The sequence below is a fragment of the Drosophila suzukii genome, chromosome 3, assembly GCF_043229965.1.
Source record: "Drosophila suzukii chromosome 3, CBGP_Dsuzu_IsoJpt1.0, whole genome shotgun sequence".
Lineage (NCBI taxonomy): Eukaryota > Metazoa > Arthropoda > Insecta > Diptera > Drosophilidae > Drosophila > Drosophila suzukii.
This window is the reverse complement of record NC_092082.1, coordinates 2,397,326-2,422,462: the sequence shown is the minus strand read 5'-3', so window position 1 is coordinate 2,422,462 and position 25,137 is coordinate 2,397,326. Positions and strand designations below refer to the sequence as shown.

Here is a 25,137-nt window from a genome sequence, read left to right as displayed (position 1 = left end):
TATGTATTTCTTCTTTAGAACTGCCCACCATCTTGCTCCAGAACCAAGTGCCTCGCGGCATGAAGCGTTCGGATGCCCTTACTCAAATGGAGGCCACCATCAAGAAGTATACCTCCGAGGTCCATTTGACCGAGGATGATCTCTTCGATCCCGATCGCAAGCAGCCTCCTCGTTTTGTTACCCAGATCAAGGAACAGCTTACCCTGACCGAAATGGCCGTGACCAAGTTCGAATGCCAGTTAGCCCCTGTGGGAGATCCCAACATGAAGGTCGAGTGGTTCTTCAATGGCAAGCCTTTGCTGCACAGTAAGTTTTATAAGAATGGTGTTTCGTTCCAAGCTTTTATTAAAATATTTAAATTCCCTGCAGAGAACCGCTTCCAGCCCATCTATGACTTCGGTTATGTGGCAATGAACTTTGGCTGGGTTTATCCCGAAGACAGTGGGGAGTACGTGTGCCGCGCCACCAACTTGTATGGCAAGGACGAGACTCGTGCCTTCATCAAGGTTTCTGGCAAGCCCGGCATTGTCTACGATTCCCAGCTGCCAGCTCACATGCAGAGCATTGACCGCATCCGTGAAATGGAAGCCTCATGGCAAGTGTAAGTATCAAACTTATGATAATAGGGAATTTCCGTTTAAAGCATTCAAGATACTACATTTAATGACGAAATATTGTCCGTAGTATAAAAATGCTCCCTTACATTCGCATTCACATTAGCTACATTAATTTTTCGATCCTGCGCACAGGGTGCCCGACGAGGTTGATCCCGACGCCAAGCCTAGAACCAAGCCGGTCTTTGTGAGCAAACTGGAACCCCAGACTGTGGAGGAGGGTGATTCAGCTAGATTCTGTGTCCGTGTCACTGGACACCCACGTCCCAGGGTTATGTGGCTGATCAATGGACACACTGTTGTACATGTAAGTTTTCTGGAGATTCCTTTTTAAAGATTTAGAAACTAAATAGTGATGCCTTACAGGGCTCCCGCTACAAGCTGACCAACGATGGCATGTTCCATCTGGACGTCCCGAAGACTCGTCAGTACGATACTGGAAAGGTAGAGGTGATTGCTCGCAACTCTGTGGGCGAATCGATTGCCAGCACTGAGCTGAAGGTTGTTGCCCGCTCGGATGATTATCGTAATGTGCTGAAGAACTCGCCACGCCGTAAGTTTTATTTCCAACACAAGCCAGAAAATCTGGGAAGAATTACTTATATAACAGCTATTAGAACGTTAACAATTTTCAAAATGCAGTAGACTTTAGCTGACCAAACTAAATATGGACACCACATGCTATATCACAAAAAGAAACTCATTGTAAATATATACATTCCAACATACAACATGCCACAAAAGTTTACGTAGCCGTAGTACCCACGTTAATTGCACTACTATAGCCACATTCCAAGTAGTTTAAACAGTATAGACAACAAGCACAATATTACCAAAAACCCAAAATGCTTCCCAAATCCCTGAAAATCCCAAAAAAGATCGATTATAGTACTCCAGTCAGCGAGAGACTTCAGAAGAGGAAATCGCGCAGAGGAAACCAAGAAGAGCGACTTTCTAAGTATTGCCGGACCTGGGGTAATATGGTTATAACGTAGTTTTGCGTGTGCACTTTCCGTCTGTTCTAAACTGTGGTTATCATCCAGCTGATCATTGTCCCTCTCTCTGTCTCTACTCATTTGCTGTCCCCTCCAAAGAAAAGAACCCAAAAAGAGCTAGTGAACCTCTGTGGAAACCCTCCCAAGTTCTTAACTCTTTAATCATAATTTCTACTAAGTCGACGGTTGTAAATAATTTTTAAGATCTTATTGCATGTTGAATTTATTTTCTAACGCTTCAAGATCATCCAGAAAGTGCATGTGATTGAGCTATAACTGGCTTTATGAAGAATTTTTGTTTAGATATATTCTGCGAGACACTGAATAATCTCATGAATTCTTGTTTAGCCTGGTATGATTACGAACTAGCTGCCTACCAGAAGGAGCGCCAGGAAAACGAACTGGAGAAGGTATTCGATGAGCGTAAGCAGGTTCTTTCCGAGCAGAGCTCACATACCCTGAAGGGAGTGGAGCACCTCAAGCCCAAGCAATACAAGCCACCAACACCTGACTGGCAGCAAAATGTTAAGGCCAAGAAGAGCGAAGATTACTACAACAAGCTGCAGACTCTGGAAACTGAGCAGCTTCTAAAGGAGACCAACCTTCGTAGGGACAATCATCAGTACGCCATTCCCGGCGAGAAGGTCGTGAGCAGCTCTCAGGCCAAGGGAATGGCCCAGTCGTACGAAGAAAATCTGTGAGTAGTCAAGCAGCAGTACAGTGTGAACACAATTAAAACCCCCTTCCTATAGGCAAGAGAAGACCAGTACCACCCAGGTGCAGGCTGCCCCACCCAAGGGCACCGCTGAACCCTCCGAATCTTCTGTCCATGGACGCGAGGTTCACATGAACAAGCAGCAGCAGGTCCAGAAAGAGATCCAGGGTGACCTCGAGATTACCCGTAAGATCACCGCCACCGAAACCACCGAGGTGGAGCACAAGGGCACCATTCAGGAGCGTGTGGTCCAAGGACCTGTGAAGCCAGCCAAGGCTCCGGTATTCACCAAGAAGATCCAACCTTGCCGCGTCTTTGAAAACGAGCAGGCCAAGTTCGAAGTGGAATTCGATGGCGAGCCCAATCCCACGGTTAAATGGTACCGCGAAAGCTTCCCCATCCAGAACTCGCCAGATTTGCAGATCCACACCTTTAGCGGCAAGTCGATTCTGATTATCCGCCAGGTGTTCGTGGAGGATTCTGCCGTGTTCTCGTGTGTGGCCGAAAATCGTGGAGGAACCGCCAAGTGCAGTGCCAATCTCGTGGTCGAGGAGCGTCGTCGTGCCGGAAAGGGTGGCATTCAGCCTCCCAGCTTTGTGACCACCATCCAGAGCACCACCGTGGCCACTGGACAGCTGGCTCGTTTCGATGCCAAGGTCACGGGAACCCGCCCCCTGGACGTTTACTGGCTGAAGAACGGCATGAAGATTCAGCCGAGCATCAAGTTTAAGATGCTTGAGGAGGACAGTGTTCACACCCTGCTCATCATTGAACCCTTCGCCGAGGATTCCGGTCGCTACGAGTGTGTGGCCGTCAATGCCGCCGGAGAGGCTCGTTGCGATGGCGATTGCATTGTCCAGTCGCCCACCAAGCCGGAGAAGCCAACCACTCCGGGCAGCGAGAAGGCCCCGCATATTGTGGAGCAGCTGAAGAGCCAGTCCGTGGAGGAGGGCAGCAAAGTGGTCTTCCGCTGCCGAGTGGATGGCAAGCCCACCCCCACTGCCCGCTGGATGCGAGGCGAGAACTTTGTAAAGCCATCGCGCTACTTCCAGATGAGCCGCCAGGGCGAGTACTACCAGCTGGTCATCTCGGAGGCCTTCCCCGAGGACGAGGGCACCTACAAGTGCGTGGCCGAGAACAAGCTGGGCAGCATTCAGACCAGCGCCCAGCTGAAGGTCCGTCCCATCGAGAACCTGGACGCCCCGCCCACCATCACCGCCCTCAAGGATGTCTCCGTCACCGAGGGCATGCCCGCCCAGTTCAAGACGACTGTGACCGGCAAAGTGAAGGCCACCAGTGTCCAGTGGTTCCGCGAGGGTCAGCTGATTCCCGAAACCCCAGATTTCCAGGTGGGTTGAGATACCAAATGATTATATTTAAGAAGATTCCTAAGCTATCGGCATAAGGCAGAGGTATATGCTCCTTCTGCATGCGAGCTTTGTTTAAACCTATTTTATCTATTCTGACACCTTAAAATTTTAGTGTAGACTTAAAGCTAACAATCCCCTTACCTACTTCCAGATGATCTTCGATGGCAACAGCGCTGTGCTCCTGATTGGCACCACCTACGAGGAGGATTCCGGCATCTTTACTGTACGCGTAACCTCGTCCACCGGCCAGGTTGAATCCTCAGCCAAACTGACTGTTAAAAGTAAGGATTAAACTAAAACTAAGCCAAAACCGAAACCAGAGTTCGAAACCAAGCGAAAACCAAACGTAAGCGAACCGTGTTCAAACAAACAAAACAAACCAACCAACATCAACAAACCAACTCCAAAGAATGCTCAAAAAAGAAAAAAGAAAAGAACAAAAACAAAACAACGACCGTGAAGAACTTTTACTATTAATCCCCGAGTTACTGACGTATTACATACAGTTACTACTACCCCTCAACCTACCTATATATATGATCAACTACTAGTCGTAAAAGTTTGAGTGAAGAATATTTTAAAGCGAACCTGTCGAAACTACTTTCAACATGGATTTTTTTCTAAACTATCAAACGAACGAGTTATTTTTACTAACCATTGCAAAATGTCAAACAAAAAAAAAAATGAGATGCAGCTAAAACATTTAATTTAAAGATGTCTAACACGAGAACGTAACCGAAAAGAACCACAAAAAAATGAAAGCAATTTTTAATTGAAAAATAATAAAAATAATTACAAGTATTTTGCAACATAAATATTTATAGACCATTTTTCTTTCTGGCACGGCCAAGACAGCAGAAGCAACAATAGCAGCCGCCATTAAATAAAATTTGAAAATTTAAAAATTTCTGCAGCGAGTTGAGTGAAAGTGGAAATGACTCAAAAGCCAAATGTAGAATATGTATAGAGATATATAGCCCCTTGAGTTGAGTTATAAATATAAGGCAGCTTATGTACTCTAGAGCAGGCCACTTTAAGCATACATAATATATTCTTCAGTGCCCGTCCGTAAATATACCTATAGACATATAGATATTATGTGCCTCATCTATGAGTAGGATGGATAGTTTTGGGGCCGTGTGCAAAACGCACATTTGTCCCGCCTCCGCTCGAGCGTGAAAGTTTTATTTTTCATTTGAATATTAGCATAAAATATTATGGATGACACATCTAGCGCACAGTGGCGATGTCAGTGGTGCGAGTATCTTGTATCTGCCAGATACACATTTCCCATTTTCCAATTTTCGTTCCTTCGCCCCCATATGAACGTGCGCAAAAACTAGCACAAATCGAGCAGCGACTTCGGTCTGAAAAACAGAAAACTTAAAATATTGAAAGCCTTTCAGCTGCCACCCTACTCAGACATATAGAGACATATGTACGCCCAGCGGCTGTTCTATTTTCAATTTCTTTTTTGGAGAATGTTTGGCTTTCGAGAACTAATTTCCAATAGATTAGCGTTAAAAAATCCGTTCCGCTATTTTTAGCCAGGCGGTGCTGTCTGGATTTCTGGCTTTCAGCTACAATGAAAAACATTCATGTATTTTCTCAAGTAAATCTTGAAATTTATTTCAATTTTCTTTCAATAAAACGAAAACACCGAAACCGAAATAAATATATTTGGGGTTTGTTTCTTAGGTTCTAGAGAGAAGAATAGAATGATAAATTACCTGTTGTTGTTGTTGCTAATGCTGTCTATAAGGTGGATCAGGTAGAGATGAGAGATATACCGATGTTAGTCGGGCGACTCATACACTTGGTCATTAGGGAAGAACATGAATTGATGATTCTGTTTATGGTGCAGAAACGAATTTAATTAGATTAATCAGTTACGGCTGTTCAGTCATCGAGCCTCGGGCCTCAGTGATTCATGGTTGCACTTAGTTTTATATTTAGCTGCCAGGTTGAAACAGATTCCGGTCCTTAAGCAATGGTTTACCCTCTGTAGTCCCCAGCCTGAAAAAGAAATCCATGTTAGAAAGGGTTCCATAGGAAGCTTTAAGATACCATTCTATACTTGACTTTTACCAACCGAACCGATGTCGTACGCTCCAGTCCTTCAGTAAATCGATGATGATGATGATGTTGATAATAGGCGATGTTGAAATGATGATGAACTTGTATTGTTTATTTTAATTGAATTTAATTTAATTGAACTTTATTTATTTTGTAGTGATGTTGCATGAGATTTTATAATTCATTTTTTATTACCGCTTTTTACTAATTCGTTTCGTTACCATACTTTGTTTGTCACACACTTTCGCTCTTGTTCACCACCAATCAATCATCCATTTCGTGTAAAAAAACCGAACGAATCTCAAAAGTATTTGCCGCTTATGCCGCCAATATGTTGACTACTTTTTTGTTACATGTTTCCTTTGTGGCGAGAAGCTTTACTAAAAAATTAATCATAAAAACTCATGCGACCTTCGTTTTAAGTCTTATCTACTGTATCTAGAATCCCGATTATCTGTCATGTTTATGTTTACTCGATATGTTTTTATGTTCGACCACAATACGATGACTTTGAACTTTGATTGATTTCTTTCCATTTAAATGATTTTGGCTTAGACCAACACTCGCGTACACTCTTTTGTTGTTTAATTGTATCTCTCATGTATTTAATACTTAAAACCAATATCGCGTCTATAAATAAATCCAAGCGAAATGCATTATGATTGGAAACTTGTTTTTGATAACTACTGCCAAACGCTCCTCTCCTTGCCACAAAGCTGCTGCTATCGCTGTTATTGATTGCACCGCTGTTGCTTGCTTCCTGTCATCCAAATGTCGCCAGAAAATCGAGGACTACAGGTAGGTAATGTCAATGCAGGGGTATACGTCTATATGCCCCATCCAAGAACTGTCTACCTTGTGATCTGTTCTGTTCTGCGGCCGATTGTTGTCTACAAACGAATGAGATCGTTGGAGTGCGCCGCACTGCGCTCTGCCTATATGGCCAGTCTATATGGGCCCCGAGAATATCGAAGCGGACACACCCCGCCCATAAATCTGTAGTAGCTCTGCCGATGCCGAACTGAGCAGCCCCACCTGGTGACGTAGCCGCCACTAATCAGATATCTATTTTTGGCCTTAATGTATACACTGGCATTTGAATTGTTCGCTCTCAATTGTGCACTTGCCTGGCCACAATCCCAGTCCCAATCCCCCTCCTATCCTATAAAGACGATGATGATGAGTTCAAGTCAAACGAATGTCACTATTCGCTGCGACTTGCCCAATTGCTGTCATGACAATGTGCCAGAATAGGTGCAGGCTAATGCAATTTTAATCATCCCCAAGTGGATTCGTCACACCCGATTAGTGAATCACAAAACATAGATAAACCACGACCTCACTCTGACTACTCGCACCTATTTTTATCAATGCCAATTATGAAAAATATGTATTGACCTAGGGCCCAATCCCATTTATGCGTTATTCACGGTCAACGCAGATGAGCTGTCGGCCAGGCAAATTTGATTTGTGGTCCCCACACGCACATTTTTTCAGGTGTAGGGTTTTGGGTTTCCGCTTCGAGACCGTTCTATGTGTAAAATGTATGCTCTGATATTCACCATACTAATTTTAAATATTCAAGTTCATTGTTCACATATGTCAAAGTACTATGATTTATTTTTAAGAACCGTTCAAACGAATCATCAACATTTGCATGGGGGAGGGCAGGTAAGTGGTGGATAAGGGAGTCCACTTGAAATCTCAATGACCTTAAAAATTATAAGCGCCTTGAGTTGTCAGATTAAATAATTTAAGATTTCAATCAACGCTCTTGAACTAAATGGACTAAAAAATATTTTCCGATTTTTGCATACACTCACTTTTTTAGCTTTTCATTAAATGTTCTTCCTGTGCATTAACCATTTATTTTCTAACCACCCTTAGGTAAGTAGTTCCAGCTTAAAAGGTTTTCTTGCTCTACTCGAACTCTGGATGTGTTTAGCATAAGTCTTACTTTTTGCTATGGGTATATGGGTATATTAAATGCCACCTCCCCTTGATCCCTTTTAGAACGACGCATCTCGGCCTTTCAATTGCGAACAATTGATTCCGCCGAGGATGAGTCCTCTTCCTCTGGCCGGGAGGACAGTGCCCCCGAGTCGCCCAACGCTTTCCAACCTGGCCAGCAACCCGGCCAGCAGTTTGGTCAATTTTTGGGCGTTAACGGGCAGGGTCAGCACCAGGGAAGATCGCGCCAGAAGAAACCCAAAGTGCGCAGCAAGTCCCTGCAGCCTGCGACCAAGGTGATACCGTGGCGCAAATCATCGCGTCCCACTCGTGGACGTTCTTTGGATAAGGGTGTCTTTCTGCCCGGCTTCAAGCCCGAGCCGGTTAAATCCTGGACCGAGGAGACAATTAGCTTAAAGGCTACTCCCATTGAGAAAAAGAAGCCTACTCCCAAACTAGAAGCAGCTAAGGTTGTTCTGAAATCCATCAAAACCGAGCGCGATCAGGGTATCATGAGTTTGGGTGCTACTCTGGAGCAGATCATTGCTGGGAAGACCGAAAAGGAAGCAGTTCCTTGGATAACAATGCGCGAAAAACTAAAGGCAGTCGAGAGTGTTCAGCAACAGCTCAACAAATTTGATCTGGATGAGGTCTACCTGCGACCCCTTGAGGGTCAAATCGAAACCGATGAGCAGCTACCGCAGCAAGCTCAGGTAGAACAGGTACAGCGCACCAAGGAAATTCAGCGGTTAAAGAGCATGGAAAGTGTTGAGATTATGGAGATGACTGACCAGATCGATAAGCTTATCACACAGCAGCAAAACGCCAAGGATCTCATTCCCTGGAAGGAAATGCGCCAGCAGCTGAAGAGTGTGCAGAAGGTAACCAAGCAGATCGACAAGTTCAAGATTGAGGAAGTTGAGCTGCGTCACCTGCAGGCTCAGCAAGCCATCACCGAAGAATATCAAACTGGTATAGCCGAAGAGACACACGTCATGATTGATGAGAGCTCCAAGGGTTCGATCTCTAAGGTTATGCGTCGAGATGAACTCCAGCAGTACGAAGATCAGTCCAACATTTATAAGCAGCAGTTTATCACCACCGAGGATGTGAATATTATGCATGTTTCGGAGCGCGAGAAACTGGAGGCCCAGAAATTGATACGCGAACAGCATGCTGTCAATTGGCGCCAACAACAACAGCGCCCACAATTGCAGCCCCTGACATCAGTCGAGGACACGATAGTCTCTCAGACTACCGACAGACAAAAGTTAGTGCAACAGCAGAGCCTCATCGAGGAGGCCCAGCGCCAGCAGTTCACGCAGATCGAGGACTCGCAGATGATGAGCCTAGAGCAGTATGAGCACCAGAAGATCATAAGCCAACGCACCCAGCAGGAGGCTTTTAGCTGGCGTCAGCCACGCGAGCCTCAAAAGTTCATTCAGGTGGAGGACTCCTCGTTGCTTCATCTACAGGAGCGTCAGGATACGCAGGAGCAGCAGCTGCTGCAGCAACAACCTGTGATGTGGGATCGTGGTAGGAAGAAGCCGGAACAACCTCAATATGTTCAGCCCCAGGCGGCACCTGTTCAGGAAGAATACGAGGAGAAGCCAAAGACGTACGAGGAAATGCATGATGAGCTGGTTGAACCCACTCCGGTTCAACAGCCCCAACCGGTGCCAGTCATGTGGGAGCGGGGCAAGAAAAAACCCCAGCCACAAGAAAAGGCCTTCGAGGAGGCACACGACAAGTTGGATGAGCCCACTCCCGTCCAGCAACTAGAACCTGTGCCAGTCTTATGGGAACGTGGCAAGAAGAAGGAAGTTATAACTTCCCAGGAAACCGTGCAATCCTCGCAACTGGTCGAGCAACAGATCGTTGAGGAAACAAAGAAGACGGCTGTTCGCCGGGTGATTCCACCACGAGAGCCGGAGCAAAAGGTGGAGCAGGTTACCTTGAAGCCAACTCCCCGTCCTCGTCCAAAGGAGACTCAGAAGACTGAAGAGATCCAACTGAAACCGTTAAAAAGCTCTAGGCCCGTACCACAATCAGTGGAGCAACCGGCGCAAAAGGCTTATGAGGAAGCAACCGATGAATTGCCTGAAGAACCACTACCTCAAGTGCAGGAGCAACCGCAGCCTGTCTTGTGGGAGCGTGGCAAGAAGAAGCCCGAGAAGCCCGAAGAGCAATTGCCCGAAATTCCTAAGACTCTCGAGGTTGCCGTCGACACTCTGGAAGAGGAGGTGCCTAAACCCATTGAACCTCAACCTCAGCCTGTTTTGTGGGAGCGTGGTAAGAAGGTTAAGCCAGAACAGCAAGTTATCGAAGAAGTGCCCAAAACACTAGAGGTTGCTGTTGACACTCTGGAAGAAGAGGCTAAGCCTGTTCAGCCTGAGGCACAACCTGTAGCTTGGGAACGCGGTAAGAAAAAGAAGCCGGTACCACAAGAAGTTGTTGAGAAGATTGAGGAAGCTCCTGTTAAGACCTACGAGGAAGCAGTCGATGTCCTGCCTGAAGAGCCCAAGGCTGAGGAGAGGCAAGAGCCTGTCTTGTGGCAGCGTGGCATGAAGAAGGCTACCAAGCCGGAGCCCGTTGAGGAAGTGCATACCGATGAGGTAGATGCCCAAATCGAGGCTGTCGTTGAAGAAGAGCAGGCTATTGTCGAAGAAAAGCGTCGAATTAAGAAGACCAAAAAGCCAAAGCCCACGAAAGAAGCACCTGAGGAGGTGTTTGAAGAGCAGCCGGAAGAGGATATTGCTCCCGAAGAGGAAGTGCTTAAGGAAGAAGTTATCGAAGAGCTCGGCGAAATTGTTGAAGAAAAACGCAAGCTGAAGAAGACAAAGAAGCCCAAGCCAACGCAGCAGGTGACCGAAGAGGAACAGCCCGAAAAAGAAGTAATCGAAGAGCAAGAAGATATTGTTGAAGACCAGGAAGAGGTCACTGTTGAAGAAATACGCCGGGTCAAGAAAGTTAAGAAGCCCAAGGCTTTTGTTGAGAAGTCAGAAGAAGTGGAAGAGCAGCCCGAAAAAGAAGTAATCGAAGAGCAAGAAGAAATCGTTGAAGAGCAAGAACCGGTCGTGGAGGAACAGAAAGAGGTTGTGGAAGAGAAGAAAAAGATCAAGAAGGTAAAGAAGCCAAAACAAACCGTTGAAAAGACTGATGTTGAAGAACAGCCAGAAGAGGAAATTCAAGAAGAGGAGCCCATCGAAGAACAAGAAGAGATCGTGGAACAAGAAGAGATCTTGGAAGAGAAGCGAAAGGTGAAAAAAGTAAAGAAGCCCAAGAAGACTTTAGAAAAGACGGAAGTAGAAGAAGAACAGCCAGTAGAGGAAACTCTCCAAGATGAAGAAATTACCGAGGAGCTGGAAGAAATTGCAGAGGAACAGCGCAAGGCGAGAAAGATTAAGAAGCCGAAAAAGAAGGTCACCGAAGAGGAGTCAGTAGAGCAGACAGAAGAGGTTGAAGAACCTACAGTTGAGGAAGTAGAAGAATCTGTTCCCGATGAACCCAAAAAGCCCAAGCCTGCTCCCAAGGTTCAAGAGGTTGAGCAAGTTGAAAAAGTTTCGCTGAAGCCTGCACCAAGAAAACAACGTCCTCTGCCCGAGAAAGAACAATTGGAGGAGGTTACGTTGAAACCCCTGAAAAGGATTGCAGTTGTTTCAGAAACCACACAACCCGAGACACCTGAAACAGAATTCGATGTAAAAGAATTTGTTGTCACAACTGAAGATCAAATAGTGAATGTGACGAAAAAGCGCGTCAAGAAGAAGAAGCCTAAGACGAAAACTACCACCGAAGAATCAACCGAAGAGCCTGTTGAAGATATCGAAGAGCTTGAGGAGGAGGAAACTCAGCCTGAAGAAGTGACGCCAGTCGAAGATATTCCTGAGGAACAGCCTGTCGAGGAAGTTACCCCCGAACAAAAAATTACACCCAAGCCGAAGCCAAGAAAGGAAGAAATCATCGAGAAGGTGGAAGAAGTTGCTCTTAAGCGGGTAACTCGGCCAAGAAAAGAGCTTCCCCAGGAGGCGACCATCGAGGAAGTTCGCTTAAAGCCAACTCAACGCACCTCTATCAAGCCCGAAGAAGTCAAGCTGGAGGAAGTGGACTTGCAGCATGTCGAGAGAAAGGAGGAAGAAATCGTCCAGGAGGAGAAGCGTAAGACCAAGAAGGTGAAGAAGCCGAAACACGAAGATTTGCCCGAAATTGCCGATGCTGAGCCAACCCAACTGGAGGAGGCCGAACATATCGACATTGTGAAGGAGCCTAAGCCTGAAGAGGAGCAACCTCAGGTGCCGTGGAAGCGAGAAGAGAAGAAGAAACCGGACGAGGAAGTCTTGGAGGAAAAGAAGTGGCCATCAGGTAAACGCCGTCCACTGCCCGAAGAGCAGCCGGAAGAAGTTCAACTCAAGCCAATTCCCTCAAAACCAGTGGAAGAGCCGCAAAGGCCAGAAAAAGCCATCCCCGGTCCACAACTTGTGCCAGAAGAAAAGCCAGAAAGCAAAGAGGAGGAACTGGAGCTTGAACCCTTCAAGCTGCCCGAAGATAAGCAGCCTAAGGAGCCTATGGTTAAGAAGGAAAAAAAGAAGAAGCCCAAGCTGAAGAAGGCCACACCCTCAGTGGATGAGGTGTCGGAGGAAGAGGCTGTGCCCTTCGACGAGCCCATCGTGGAGGAAGATCAAGTGGAAGAGTTGCCAGTGGAAGATATCAAGGTCGTGGCAGTTTCGGAAGACGTTCTGCCCGAAGAGGAAGTTGTACCCACAGAGGAGACGCCTGAGGCCAAGCAGAAGGCACATAAGAAGCGCACAAAACGACTAAAGGAGGCCTCCATCGAGGGCCAACCCCAGCTACTAGAAGCGGCCGTTGCTGAAATCGAAAAGGTGGATGAAATATCCCAAGAGATCTCACAAAAGACTATTACTCTACTCAAGAAGACTGAAGACACAAGACCTCAATTCATTACGACTGAACAGCTCATCGAGCTGGATGTGGAAGACGTTCGGCGTGATCTCGAGATGAAAGTCACATCAAACATCATCAAAAAGGAGAAACGTCGCGTGGTGCTGGACGACAGCCAACCCCTGCCGGAGTTGGAGTTGATCACGCAGAAACGAATTCAAGAAGGCATTGACAAGGTGGCCGACGAGGAGCTCATAGAGGACCAGCAGCTTACTCAAAACCAGGAAGAGACGACCACCGCTGAGGTTATTGGTCAGGAGCGCAAGCTCGTTAAGAAGAAGAAGAAGGAGATTAAGCCACCTAGGATTACCGAGAAGCTGCGTCCTCGTCAATGCGTTCCCGAAGAACCCACCGTGCTAGAGTGCAAGGTGGAAGGAGTTCCATTCCCTGAGATCAACTGGTACTTCAATGATATCCTACTGTTTGCTTCGGAGAAGTACGAGATTACTGTCGTCGAGCAAGTGGCACAGCTGAAGATTGCCAAGGTCACACCCAGCGATGTTGGCGTCTACACATGTGAGGCCAAGAACGAGGCTGGAGTCGCAACAAGTCGTACCAACATTATATTAGGTAAGTGTCCGTTAGCTATAGTAAAAGGATTCCTGTTTAAAAAACTCAAAAAGTTTTGATTTTCCAAACATTAATTTTTAAAAAGACTTTTTATGTTTATTTGGCGGGAATCTCTTTTTGATTCAGTGTAATCCTTACGACTTTTTTGTGAGGTATTTCAAGCCGACCTTAAACCTAACTTACCTTGACCCCAATTCTTTATGTATATAATTCCCTAACATTAGACCAAAAGCACACATGATATTTAAATACACTTATTCACATTAAATATAGAAAAAGAACAAGGAGTTGCACCCCAGTTTACAAAACCACTAAAGATTGAGTTTACTGAGGAGAAGCAGCCCGAGCGGCTAAAGGTTACGGTGACCTGTCAAGTGACAGGAAAACCCAATCCTCAGGTGAAATGGTACAGAGGTGTAGAGGAAGTTATCCCCAGTGAGACCGTGCAATTGTTCTATGATGAGAAAACCGGTGATGTGGCTCTGGAGGTTATCAACCCCACTCCCAATGAAGCAGTTGTCTACTCTGTCCAGGCGCAGAATCAATTTGGACGTGCCATTGGCAATGCCAATATCCTAAGTCGGGTTGATGAAGTTCCCCGGGAGATTCTCAAGGCACCCACCGTAACTCCATTGAACGCCGTAGTTGTACCTACTGGAGGTACTCTCTTCTTCGAGGCCAAATACGATGGCTTGCCTAGGCCAGAGGTCAAATGGATGCGCAATGGTCGCGAGGTCATCGAGAATGAGGAGATTATCATAGAAACCACAGAGACTACAACCACTATTAAGGTTATCAATATGACGCGAAAGCGAACAGGCAAATACGAAGTCTGGGCAAAGAACAAGGTTGGCGAAGCCAAGTCTTCGGGATCGGTGGTGGTCTCAGATCAGAAGCCCGATGAGCAAATAAGGCCACCAAGATTTGTTCAGCCCCTCGAGCCCAAATACTTTGGCGAGCATGAAGTGGCTATTATCGAAGCGGTTGTGGACTCTGAGCCATTATCCTCCTTCCAGTGGTTTGTGCACAATGAGCCAGTCAAGAGTTCCAACGAAGTGCGCATTGTTAGCCAGGCCAACAAGTCAACGCTGCTGATTGAGGACTTCCAGAAGCAATTTGTAGGACCTTTCACTTGCCGGGCCGAGAATGTGGGTGGTTCAGTGACGTCAACGGCCACCGTCAACCTAACGGAAGCTCTGCCCCAAGAGGAGGCTGAGGAGTTCGAATCGCCGCGCTTTGTCGAGGAACTCATTCAACCCGTGGAGGTAATGGATGGCGAGGCATTGCTGCTGACCTGCCAAGTTACCGGAAAGCCCACTCCAAAGGTGGAGTGGTATCACAATGCTGAGAAGATCTCTGAGAACAAGGAAACTACGATATCGCAAGACTTGCAAGGCAATTGCCAGCTGCAGATTACGGAAGTTTTCCCCGAAAACGAGGGCCAATACGAGTGCGTGGCCACAAACAAGGTTGGCAAGAGCGTGAGCAAGACAAACGTTAAAATACAAGGTACTTGAGATGGTATCTATCGGTAGTTAACTAGTTAACCAGCTGGAAGTAGTGCCACTCTACACACTACATGCATCCCACACCTAGATAGGTTTTTCAATAACTACACTATCCCCCGTCAACTTAGTTCTTTGAACGTCCCCCTTTTTACTAACTGGCTTTGTGGTCCTGCGCATGTGATTCTACTGTTTTGAAAGTCTTACTGTCTATCAAGTCCATAAAATCGTTTTCTCCTATTTTCCCACGGTCGATCCCACTGATCCATTCTTTTGTAAATAATTTTCCGTTATTCTTTGAGTTCGTTGCATCAAAGTTCCGTGTGGAGACACCCTTATATTGATAAAGCTTTCGAATGTGTATTTTTTAGCATTTGAATATATCCCCGATTCTGAAATCACTGGACTCACAGGATCTGAGGAGGATCTACTAGATAGAGTAAGCGTAATTGTTGTACTTGAGATTGCAACCGACGGATATTCCATGCTAATATTCCAAATGTTAATACGCAAATTATTTTAGACTCTCTCGATCGACGAACAAGCTCCGAAAATAATTAAAAAGCTGCCAGAGAAAATCGAGCCCAAAGAGGGCGAGCAAGCGAAGCTGGAGGTTAAGGTCGTTGGAAAACCAAAACCGAAGGTCAAATGGCTGCGCGACGACGAGCAGATATTCGCCTCCGAGGAATATCAGATCGAAAATTTCGAAGACGGCACCTCAGTGTTGGTGATTAACCACGTCTATCCCGATGATTTGGGTACAATTAGTTTCGAGGCATACAATCCATTGGGTGTGGCAGTGACCACGGCGCTTTTTGCGGTCGAAGGTACTAATATGGTTTATTCCGCATATAGTTCACTCAATAATTTGAATCAACTGTTATTTGGCTTTGTTAGTAAAATTCTTTTTCAGATATTTGGAGCTGCATTTTATAAAATGACCCAATCCCTTCCGAACCCAATCTCAATATATTATTACCCAAAATCCCCTTTACACTTATACGTTATACACTTGCAGAACTTCACACAAGAAAATTACATAAAGGCAAAACTTCTTTAGTTTAAGGATAACCAGAAAAACTTTACAGATATCTATGTGTTATTTTTTCCAAACAAATATTATAATTGATTGTTATTTGTTACTTTCACTATGTTCACATCTATACCTAAAGGCATCGTTGGATCGAAGGATTACCGCAAGCCGGAATGGGTGACTCAGATGGAAGAAATGCAGGTGGCTCTCAAAGGTATGTATTCTCGACTAATGCCAGCTCTGTTACCACTGTTATGTGTATATGTGTTTTAATTTCGTGTTACCAACACACAAACGTCTTCTGTACCTTTGTCTTAAACCACAAAACTACAACAACAAAATTCACAAAGTCTGTCCTCTGTCTCCTGTCTTATTCTATTTTCTGTCTCTATTTTGTATTTGTCCATGTACAACAGCAACAAATATGTGAATCTGTGAAGTGTCCTCCCCCAGAAATTGTACCTTTGCGATTGTCTCGGTTCCCTACAGCTCTAAGGCTTGACCCCTTTTCCCAACCCATTTAGCCCTTAATGAATAAAATGATCCCAAAAGTAAACGCCAATATAGAACTTATAGTATAAATTACAAATTATCTATCGATCGTATATAAAATGTATCTCTTACAGTATCCATATCTGTATATCATCTGCAAGTAATTGGTTCTTTGAATTCGCAATTATTTTTAACTTAAGCTAACCCACCATTTTTTATCCAATTCAAAGAAAATGTATAACATTCCCAGAACGCTGCTTGCTCTACACTTCACATTGTATCGAATAATCCAATGTTGCATGTATTTAAAAAAGTTCCAGTGTTACTGTTCATAGCTCTTTTCTCATATGGTTTCGAAAACAAACAGACAAAAAATATATGCACACAAAGAAAAACGACCTGTGTAAGTACACAAAATAAACACGCCCCTATCTATCCCGCTTTTAGATTATCCTGGTAGTCTCTAATCCATAGATATTATGCCATCTTTGTGCTTATAGCTGCTAAATGCTCGCCATCACTACTAAACGAAATGCGTGACTGCCGTGCTGCCTTAGGCGAAACAGCCAAGTTCTCGATTCAGTTTGCAGGCAACCCGATACCAGGTATTGTATCCCAAAAAGAGTTATAGTTTCGGGGCCTGATGTAGCTTGGTTTGTTTCCTAATCCCCCTGACTTTAGATATTCAATGGTATTTCAACAACGTTCAGCTTAGGGCATCTGAAAAGTATCGCATGGTAGTGCAGGAACAGGAAGCATCGCTAGAAATACTGAAAATCGCAAATGAAGACTGCGGTTACTACAACTGCAAGCTCATCAACGAGATTGGCATGACGATGACGCGTGCCAAATTTGATATATCATCCACAAGCACCGAAGTCGAAGAGACTAAGACTAAGACTACCGTTAAAAAGAAGGCCGGGAAAAAGACAACGATTAGGAGATCCGGGGCCTCAGAGTCGCAGACCGTTCAAAAGACAGAAATCCGAATTATTCCAGCCAGCACGGCAGAAACTACAATGAATGTGATCAAAGTGAGGCAACCTGTATCCATACTCGTAGAAAAGAGCGAGGTATCCGAGGTTTTGGAAGTGAAAGATCGCAAAATTGCCGATGCCGAAAAGCGATCGAGCCATATAATCGAAGAGGTCGAAGAACTCGAGGAGGAGGAAGAGATTGAGGAGAAAGCCCAGCATGACGAGGAAGAAGACATTGAGGTGAAAGTAGAGCAAAAAGAAACTTACACTTCCAGCAAGAGAATAGAGATAACCAAAACTGTGGAACTTATACGCACGAAAATCAGCCAGAAGATCATAACGATTGAGGATGTTCAAGTCCTATCGCACCACGAAGAGGTCCAGTGGCTGCTCGAGTCCATTGAGGCCGAGTCTTTTGGCCAAATTGGCGAGTCTGCTCTGAGAGATTTGGCCACGATTGGACTGCTCTTGCGTTATGGCTGTGAGCATTACGAGATTACCTACATGTATGAGCAAAATATATTCATATCCCTGAAGAAACCCGAGTCCCAATCGGCCCTGGTGCAGCTCGTTGAGCGAGAGGGTCACGAAGAGCTGATCTCCCAAATACTGAGCGAGTCTTCCAATGAGGACGAGACCATCCTGGCAGCAACTGTGGGATTCAAGGCCTTCATACGCATGATTCAAACGTATGAAATCACCATTGAGATCGTCATCCGAAAGTTTGTTAGGGAGGACTTCATTTCACAGGACTGGAAAATATGTGGAAAGGAGGTTTGAATCATGTTCAATGTGTATCTGTTGTGTTCGATTTTAAAATTTTTTGTGCAGACAGTTGAAATGCTTAAAGAAAATATTTAAAGTTGAATTTTCGTTTCCTTAATTTGGGTTAATTTTTGCATTTCAACTAAAGTTAAATAAGCTTAAAGAAAATCAGTATATAGTGGGCAGATAAATATTTACACATTTCAACAATTTTTATCTAATTTGATTCACGGAAATCTAGAGAATAGTAGAGACATCGCAAATAATTGAAAGTCACGAGGCCATCACACATGTGAAAATAGGTGAGTGTCAGTAAGAAAAAAGGAGTTTTCTTTAAGCCTTACCTAAAATCGATTAGTATAAGGAGATTTTTATAATTTGCGTACTGAAAAAAGTTTATATTTATCTCTTTTTTTAATATGTAACTCTGCTTTGTAAAACTTACCTACGCTTTTCGTGCCACTCCCAAAACACGGCCAAAAACTCCCATATACCATATTCAACAGAGGAAACATTTGTCGAGGAACGAACGATAATTGTCCAAGAAGGTTTGAACATAAACACAGATGTCCTGTAAAAACAAACCACCAGTTATAAATATCCCACCAGTAACGATGTACTATCCCACGAACTACTCAACTACAGTCTAATTAATATTAATAAACAAGAAAATACAAAAACAATAATAAATATTGTCTTTACAAGTATAACAATTAAATCTTGTTAAGTGAAACCAAAAAATCATGTGTATATTCTAAAAAGACGCCACCAAATAAACAAATTACCCATTAACCGCTAATCACTACCACTAAAAGCTGTATATTTACCTGATTTTAAGTTCAATATCTTGCTGCTACTATATACCATATAAGCTAAACTATTATTGACTTTTGCACACTCTAATGCTTTTGCAATACGCATTCACTTTCAAGAGTAGAAGAGCTTTATTCCTTTGCACGCCAAACTGGAACACTTCCGGATATCAAATGAGGTAAGGTCTATCCCAAATTTCTGTCTGTTTGCATACCACCTGTAAATAGAACGAAGAACTATTATTATTCATCCCATCGTTTATTGTGCAACGCATTTTGCTTTACCGCTCGCTATAATTATCGCCAAAAATATTAAATGCTTGATGCTTGCACGGCCTAAAGCTGTTAACATCATTGTTAGTATATTGTTTTTTTGTAATAGAAACACAAAGAGAGGTCGACATTGTCATTGTTTAATTACATTACATTCACAGAAACAGCAACCACTAAAGTGGAAAAACAATTCATACAGCAACAAGAAAAAGAACATGTGCAAATTCACGAACAACAAGAACAAGTGCAAATACAGGCTCAGACTGAACAAATTGTGCAGAAGACGAAAACCAAAAAGCATAAAAAACACATACAAGAACAAGAACAGAAAGTTTCCGAATCCACAGCAACCAAATACGAACAAAGAGAAACACTGGCTCGTGAAACAACCACGGGATCACCGCAGGCAGAAACTCTCGAGCAAATTGAACAGCTTCTGCCAACATACGAGACACTAACCATGCAAAATCTACCAACTGACACGCTGGAATCCGTTGCAGTTGCAGTCACCACAGAACTTTCTACTCCGAAACCGATTTCAGCTCAGGTGCAGGACGAGGTACTACCTCAAAAGGTGTTGGCCATTAGGGAGGAGTGTTTACCATTCGATCAGGTTGGTCTGCAAAAGGCAATGCCACGACAAGAAGAAAGCAAGCTTAGCGAAAAGGTGGAAGTGAGAAAAAAGCATGCTGTGAATGTGGACGAAACAAAAACAGACGAGTCTTCTAAAGAACTGGTGCCTTCTAAAATACCGAAATCCGTAAGGGCCCAGTACAAGGTTAAGGAGTTACGTCCTTTGCTGGTTGAAGCTCCCAGCGTGGAAGAAACTATCGAGAATCTACAGCCACTGAAGACCGTAACTCAACAGGCACATGGTGACATATTATTGTCGCATGAGCTAACCGAAGAACAGCAACCTACATTGGAAAGCATCGAAAAGCTGAAGCCAATCCAAGCATCGGAGGAAACCGTTCAGCAGGGACTTCTGAATCAGCAGGAGCTTATTATCACTGAAGTAATCAGCACCGAAACAGTTGGAAGGGGTGCCACTCAGACGAAGCCAGTTGGAGAAAATATCACACCACAAATAACGCCCAACATAAGTCTTGGTATTAGCGAGTGCCAACCAGAAGACTCTTTGGCCGAACTAAAACCAGATGCAAAGGCACGCCAGGAATCCTCTAAGACGTCAGTAATAGAACACAAGGCAGTCAGTGGAAGCGCAACGGCAGTTTTTGAAAGCGTGGAGCAAATGCCACTTGAGACGCAGCCGACCAGAAGTTTGGCGGACTATACCATTAACGCCGAGGAGGTTCCAGTTCAGGTGCAAGAAATCGAACCTCTTGAGAGTCTAGAAGGAGCCGAGGTTACCAAGAAACGGACTGTCGAAACTAAAGCTTTGGAACTGTTCGAGTTAGCTGAGGGCTTAGTTAATATTACCGCAGATTCTCAGAGTCCAATCAATGAGGCTTTGCCAAGTTTTAAGGCAGATGTGAAAGAAGCCATTATGGATATGCAGGTGCAGCACCATGTAATAACTCTCGAAACAGTTTCAAATGAACAGACGTCAAAGGACTTGGGGCTGAAAGATACTCCAAATGTTGCCGAGGGAACTTTGGGGCAATCCAGTGCATTGACTATCGGCGAAACACAGGAGACCAACATTGTGGAAACAGCAGATGAGCTTATTGAACCAATTGTGCAATCAACGAAACCAGCAAAGGGCACCTTAACAAAGGCCTATGGGACAGCAGAAAGTAAGGAAGAGGCCCTATTTGATTCACTCGGCTTGGTACCAGATGAAGATCACAAGACAGCACATGGTAAAGTAGTTTTCTCTGAATGTGAAATTGCGGCAGAAGTTCAGACTTCAACAGTAATTGACAAAGAAGAAGAACTTATTTTCGCAATTCCAGAAATGGTGGATGCCAAGTTAGATTTCGTCGAGCAGACTGCATTAGAGATTAATCAGGACACAACTGTGGATAAGGAAGAGATCCTGTCTTGCGATAAAGGACCGACCTCACAGTTAGCCGCAGAAAAGATGATTACTGCTGAGCTGAAAGTATCTAGCATATTCCAGGTTCAACCAGGCGTGACATCTTCTGATATTATTGCTGAAGAGACAAAGTCTGTATCTGCGAATGAAGTCTTTGAGGCTATGTTGATTGGGGTTACTAGTAAGCCTGATTTCTTAGAGAGCACCAGTCATTTGCAAGACCTTCAACAGCCTGAACTCAAAACAGGTAGCTTAATTCTGGATGAGAACCAACAACCTCTGGAGGTGACCAATGTACAAGTAACCGAGATGAGCACGGAGCTCATTGATGTCCTTCCCAATCAGAAGTCTAGCAAAGCCCAAGCTGTCACAGAAGCTTTGAAGTATACCGAGGGTCTGGAGGTGGTTCCGATGGAGTCCACGACCGACAAAACCGAAGAAATCAAACCAACGGCAGTTTTAGCTGAAATAAGCATGTCGCGACAATTTGGAACCAATGTTGGAGAGCAGGCGCCCTTGGAAAGCATTCAACAACGCGAAGAAGACGTAAAGCCTCAAACTCAAACAACAGAAGGCCACTTCGGATTACTGCAACCTCTTGAAACCAGCTCATGCGTAACCTTCGAGGGGGAGACCATTTTATCAGCTGAAGAACCCCACTCTTTGCAGAGTGCTGCTATTGAAACCTCGCCAGCTTTGCAAGTGGCCAACACCATGAGACCTCAACACATGGAATCGCTGAAAGGACTAGACGAACAGAGAGAGCCCAAGCACCAGGCACATGTTAATATCGGGGAAATCACTTTACCAAATGTTGAGGAAAACATCCCTCTTGATGTCATAAGCGAGTACAATGTACCAGAGTATAACAAGTCATCTGTTGGTAGTGTAAAGCTTTTCGAGAATATGACAGCCTTGAAAACGACTACTGCTATTGTTAATGAACATACATCGGACTTGAAGGACCAAAATATTTCTCAGCAAGTCCAGGTTAAGCCGAAACTGGGTGAATCTACACAGAAAATACCTATTTCAGAACGTGCGAATGTTTTTGATCAAGTTTCGGACTTAATCGAAGTTTTACCCACCACAGAAACGATACAATCTTCAATAAATAGTTTATTCGAGATTAATGTAAGAGAAACTGAAGTTTTTGAGAAAGAAGATCTCCTGGAAGGTGTTGCCCAGCCAAGCGAACAACTTATTAAGATAGCGTTGGACTCCACGACAGGCATAGCTCTAGTTCGACAAGAAGATACCCTCGAGCAAGAACAGGATCTTAAAGTTCCCTCAATGCGGTCGGAGAGAGCCCGACCCGTATCTTCAGAGCTCCTTCAGTTGCCTGTAACTGAACATATGGAAGAAAGCCAAAGCACCGGTGACTTGGAGGATTTCTCAGCATCAAACAAATTTGCATCTCCCAAAATTGATCTTATAAATGAAACAAAATCATCTGAAACGACTGTATACGACTCCGTTACAAAATCTGTGAATTCAGCGTTGCCAGAAAGCATAGTGCCCAAAAAGTCTCTAGTACCCCATGTGCATACTATGGTGACTGGAAGCATTGTTTTTGATGCGGCTGAGAGTTTTGAAGACCTATCTGTTGATCAACGAATCGCAACCAAGATTCAGGATAACCTAAGTCATTCAATTATCTCAGAGGATCAAAGTATATTGGAGTCTGAAACTTTTCTTGGACTGGAAAAAGCTCCAAGCAAGAATGCTAAGCTTCTGGAGGAATTAAAAAACCTTCATGCTAGGCTTGTGGATGAAGCTACCACCTATGACGCCATGGGACAATCTCACGAAGTAGATAAGTATAGTGTACAGCAAGCGGAAGTCACTCACGAATTCGCTCAAGTTCATGCAACGGATATACAGCTAGCTGTTGAAGCTGAGAAAGAGCTAAGAAGTCAGGAGCAATCTTATTCAGTAGCAACGACCGATCGTATACCATCGAGGCTTGTTTTGGCGATGACTACAAAGACTCAGCCTGTTGAAGGAATTGATGACCTATTAAGTTTGTCTCCAAACGAATCGATTGCTGAGACAATCTATGAAGGAAGACAGCATGAAGTTATTATTAGCGAAGTCCGAGCGATTGAGGAATCCAAAGAACTCTTAGAGGCACGGCTGCCTTCTGTTTCCGCTATGGAGTCCATTGATACAATGTTCAAGGCCACACCGGAGTCTCATCAACCACGTGTTTTCCAAAAGGAATCAACAATATTGTCTGCATTCCCTCAGGAGGCCAAAGCAAAATCAACTGTAGATCTCCTTCAGGGTACATCAATAGTAGATAGTGTTGCCCTAGAAACATCTGCTTATATTAAAGATACTCATGTTACTGTACAGGAGGCGCAACAAGAATTTGTCGCTATTACAGAGTCAAATAAAGTGCAGGTGTATTTTGATAACATAATCATGCAGAAAGAAGATATTTTAGAAAATAGGCAAGGGGAGTATTTTGGAAAACCATTTATTGAAGGCCCTCAGCTGGAAATGCTTGTTACTGAAGTAGTGACAGTTGAAAATGTGGGTGATATTGACTTACCGGTAGAGCCAGTTACATTCCTAGGCTGTCTAACAACAAACGACAGAATCAATCAATCGCACATTGTAGAAACGCAAATACCTTTAGAAATAGAAAGTGAGGCTGAAGTTGTTTCCGACAAAATTGCTCATGCCCAGGTCAAATCAGATGAAGTCAGTGTACCCACAACCGTATCTGTAGTCAATTTCTACGAAAAAACCGAAGACTTTCAAGATCTAAAGGAACAGGGCCTATTTGTTAAAATATCAAAAGACGCAGATATCAACAAGACTCATTTGACAACAATACAGTCGACATTCGTAAAAGAGGACACCCTGCCCCAACTTAAAGTATTTGACGATACAGCTCAATTGTCTAATGTTGAATTTCAATCTTTGGTTACCGAAGAGGTTGTCAGCATAAGTTCTATACAAGAAACATTTGAGCTTAAAATTCCATCCGAAGGAAAAGCCAACGTAGCGCAGCAAATTCCACATGAGGCCGCAAACGTTTGTGAACAGATTGCATATGAACAAAGTCCTGATTTCGTAGTTAAGCCGGGCGAAAAGTGTCGCACGAAGACTAGCACAGTTCAAACAGTTAAAAAGCCAGCAGAAAGCTTAATCGTAAATGTTTACGAAAACATTGAGGGTCATGGTGATTTTAGGCCAAATACTTCAAAGCTCTCGCCAGACACAGCAACGATTTCGGAGCTGAAGGTTTCCGTAGTAGAAGAGGTGACTGCGACAACATCATTGGGCAGCCTTACAACAGACGCACCAAAGGAGCTGAAAGCAATGTCAGAAACCGTTTTACACAAAAACATTGTTTACTGCGAGGAACTTCCTTGTGAAGCTGTTAGCCCATTATTGGAAGACAAAATGTCACAATTTAAGCATGCAACAACGCAACCATGTGATGTTAGAGTTGCACCTTTAACAACCGAGTTAGGTGAGAAGGGAACTGTTCAGGAAATTATTAAGTTTCAAGCTGACAAGGAACATGCGCTACCATCTATCGAAAGAGAGAGTACGTATTTAAACCAACAAACAATAACACATGAGCAGGTTCATTTATTAGAAGAGATGCCACAAAAGACTCGGGAAAATGCAATGCAAAACATATTTAGCAAAACATCAACTCGCCTTAGTCCTGATACTGAAGACATATTAAAGACAACGCTAATAGAAGGTAGCTTAAAAAATGCTTTACAAGCTACACAATTTGTGTCAGAGTCCTTGCTTGAAATTCCTCAACTGATGACTAAAAATGCACACTTTGAAACATCAACACACGAAGAAGCACATTCTACGACAACTGAGTCACAGACACCATTACACGTACCAAAAGATGACACTGATAGTACTCAGAAGAAAATGACAAAGGAATTTAATAAGTTAGAAAGATTAGATAAAACGGTAAAAAAATATTTGGGTAAGTACATAGTTAGGTGTAAAATAAGAAGTTCAACAATAAAGGCGTATTACTTCCACTTC

The 25,137-nt window shown here is 44.0% G+C and overlaps 1 protein-coding gene and 1 long non-coding RNA gene across 15 annotated transcripts in view; one reads left to right on the top strand and one right to left on the bottom strand.

Annotated features, from left to right (window-relative positions):
* The window catches only part of sls (sallimus), an 84,289-nt gene that overhangs the window by 16,288 nt on the left and 42,864 nt on the right, over positions 1-25,137 (top strand). For 4 of the 14 annotated variants that reach the window (XM_065864822.2, XM_065864820.2, XM_070996033.1 and 1 more), the window contains exons 8-13: positions 19-306; positions 370-601; positions 750-921; positions 981-1,167; positions 15,927-16,001; positions 19,268-25,075. In XM_065864822.2, the coding sequence (XP_065720894.2) occupies positions 19-306; positions 370-601; positions 750-921; positions 981-1,167; positions 15,927-16,001; positions 19,268-25,075 (6,762 nt within the window). Of the gene's footprint in view, positions 1-18; positions 307-369; positions 602-749; positions 922-980; positions 1,168-1,957; positions 2,307-2,361; positions 3,674-3,845; positions 4,510-8,091; positions 13,250-13,522; positions 14,759-15,125; positions 15,194-15,277; positions 15,582-15,926; positions 16,002-16,779; positions 16,885-16,960; positions 18,031-18,262; positions 18,324-18,527; positions 18,570-19,267; positions 25,076-25,137 lie in introns of those variants that run through there. The other 10 variants (XM_070996037.1, XM_070996039.1, XM_070996030.1 and 7 more) reach the window with 8 other exon arrangements.
* Positions 5,296-6,777, bottom strand: LOC136116955 (uncharacterized). Its single transcript, XR_010654085.2, has 2 exons — positions 6,626-6,777; positions 5,296-6,530 (listed from the first exon to the last, which is right to left on the bottom strand). It is a non-coding gene; the product is annotated as an uncharacterized lncRNA (long non-coding RNA).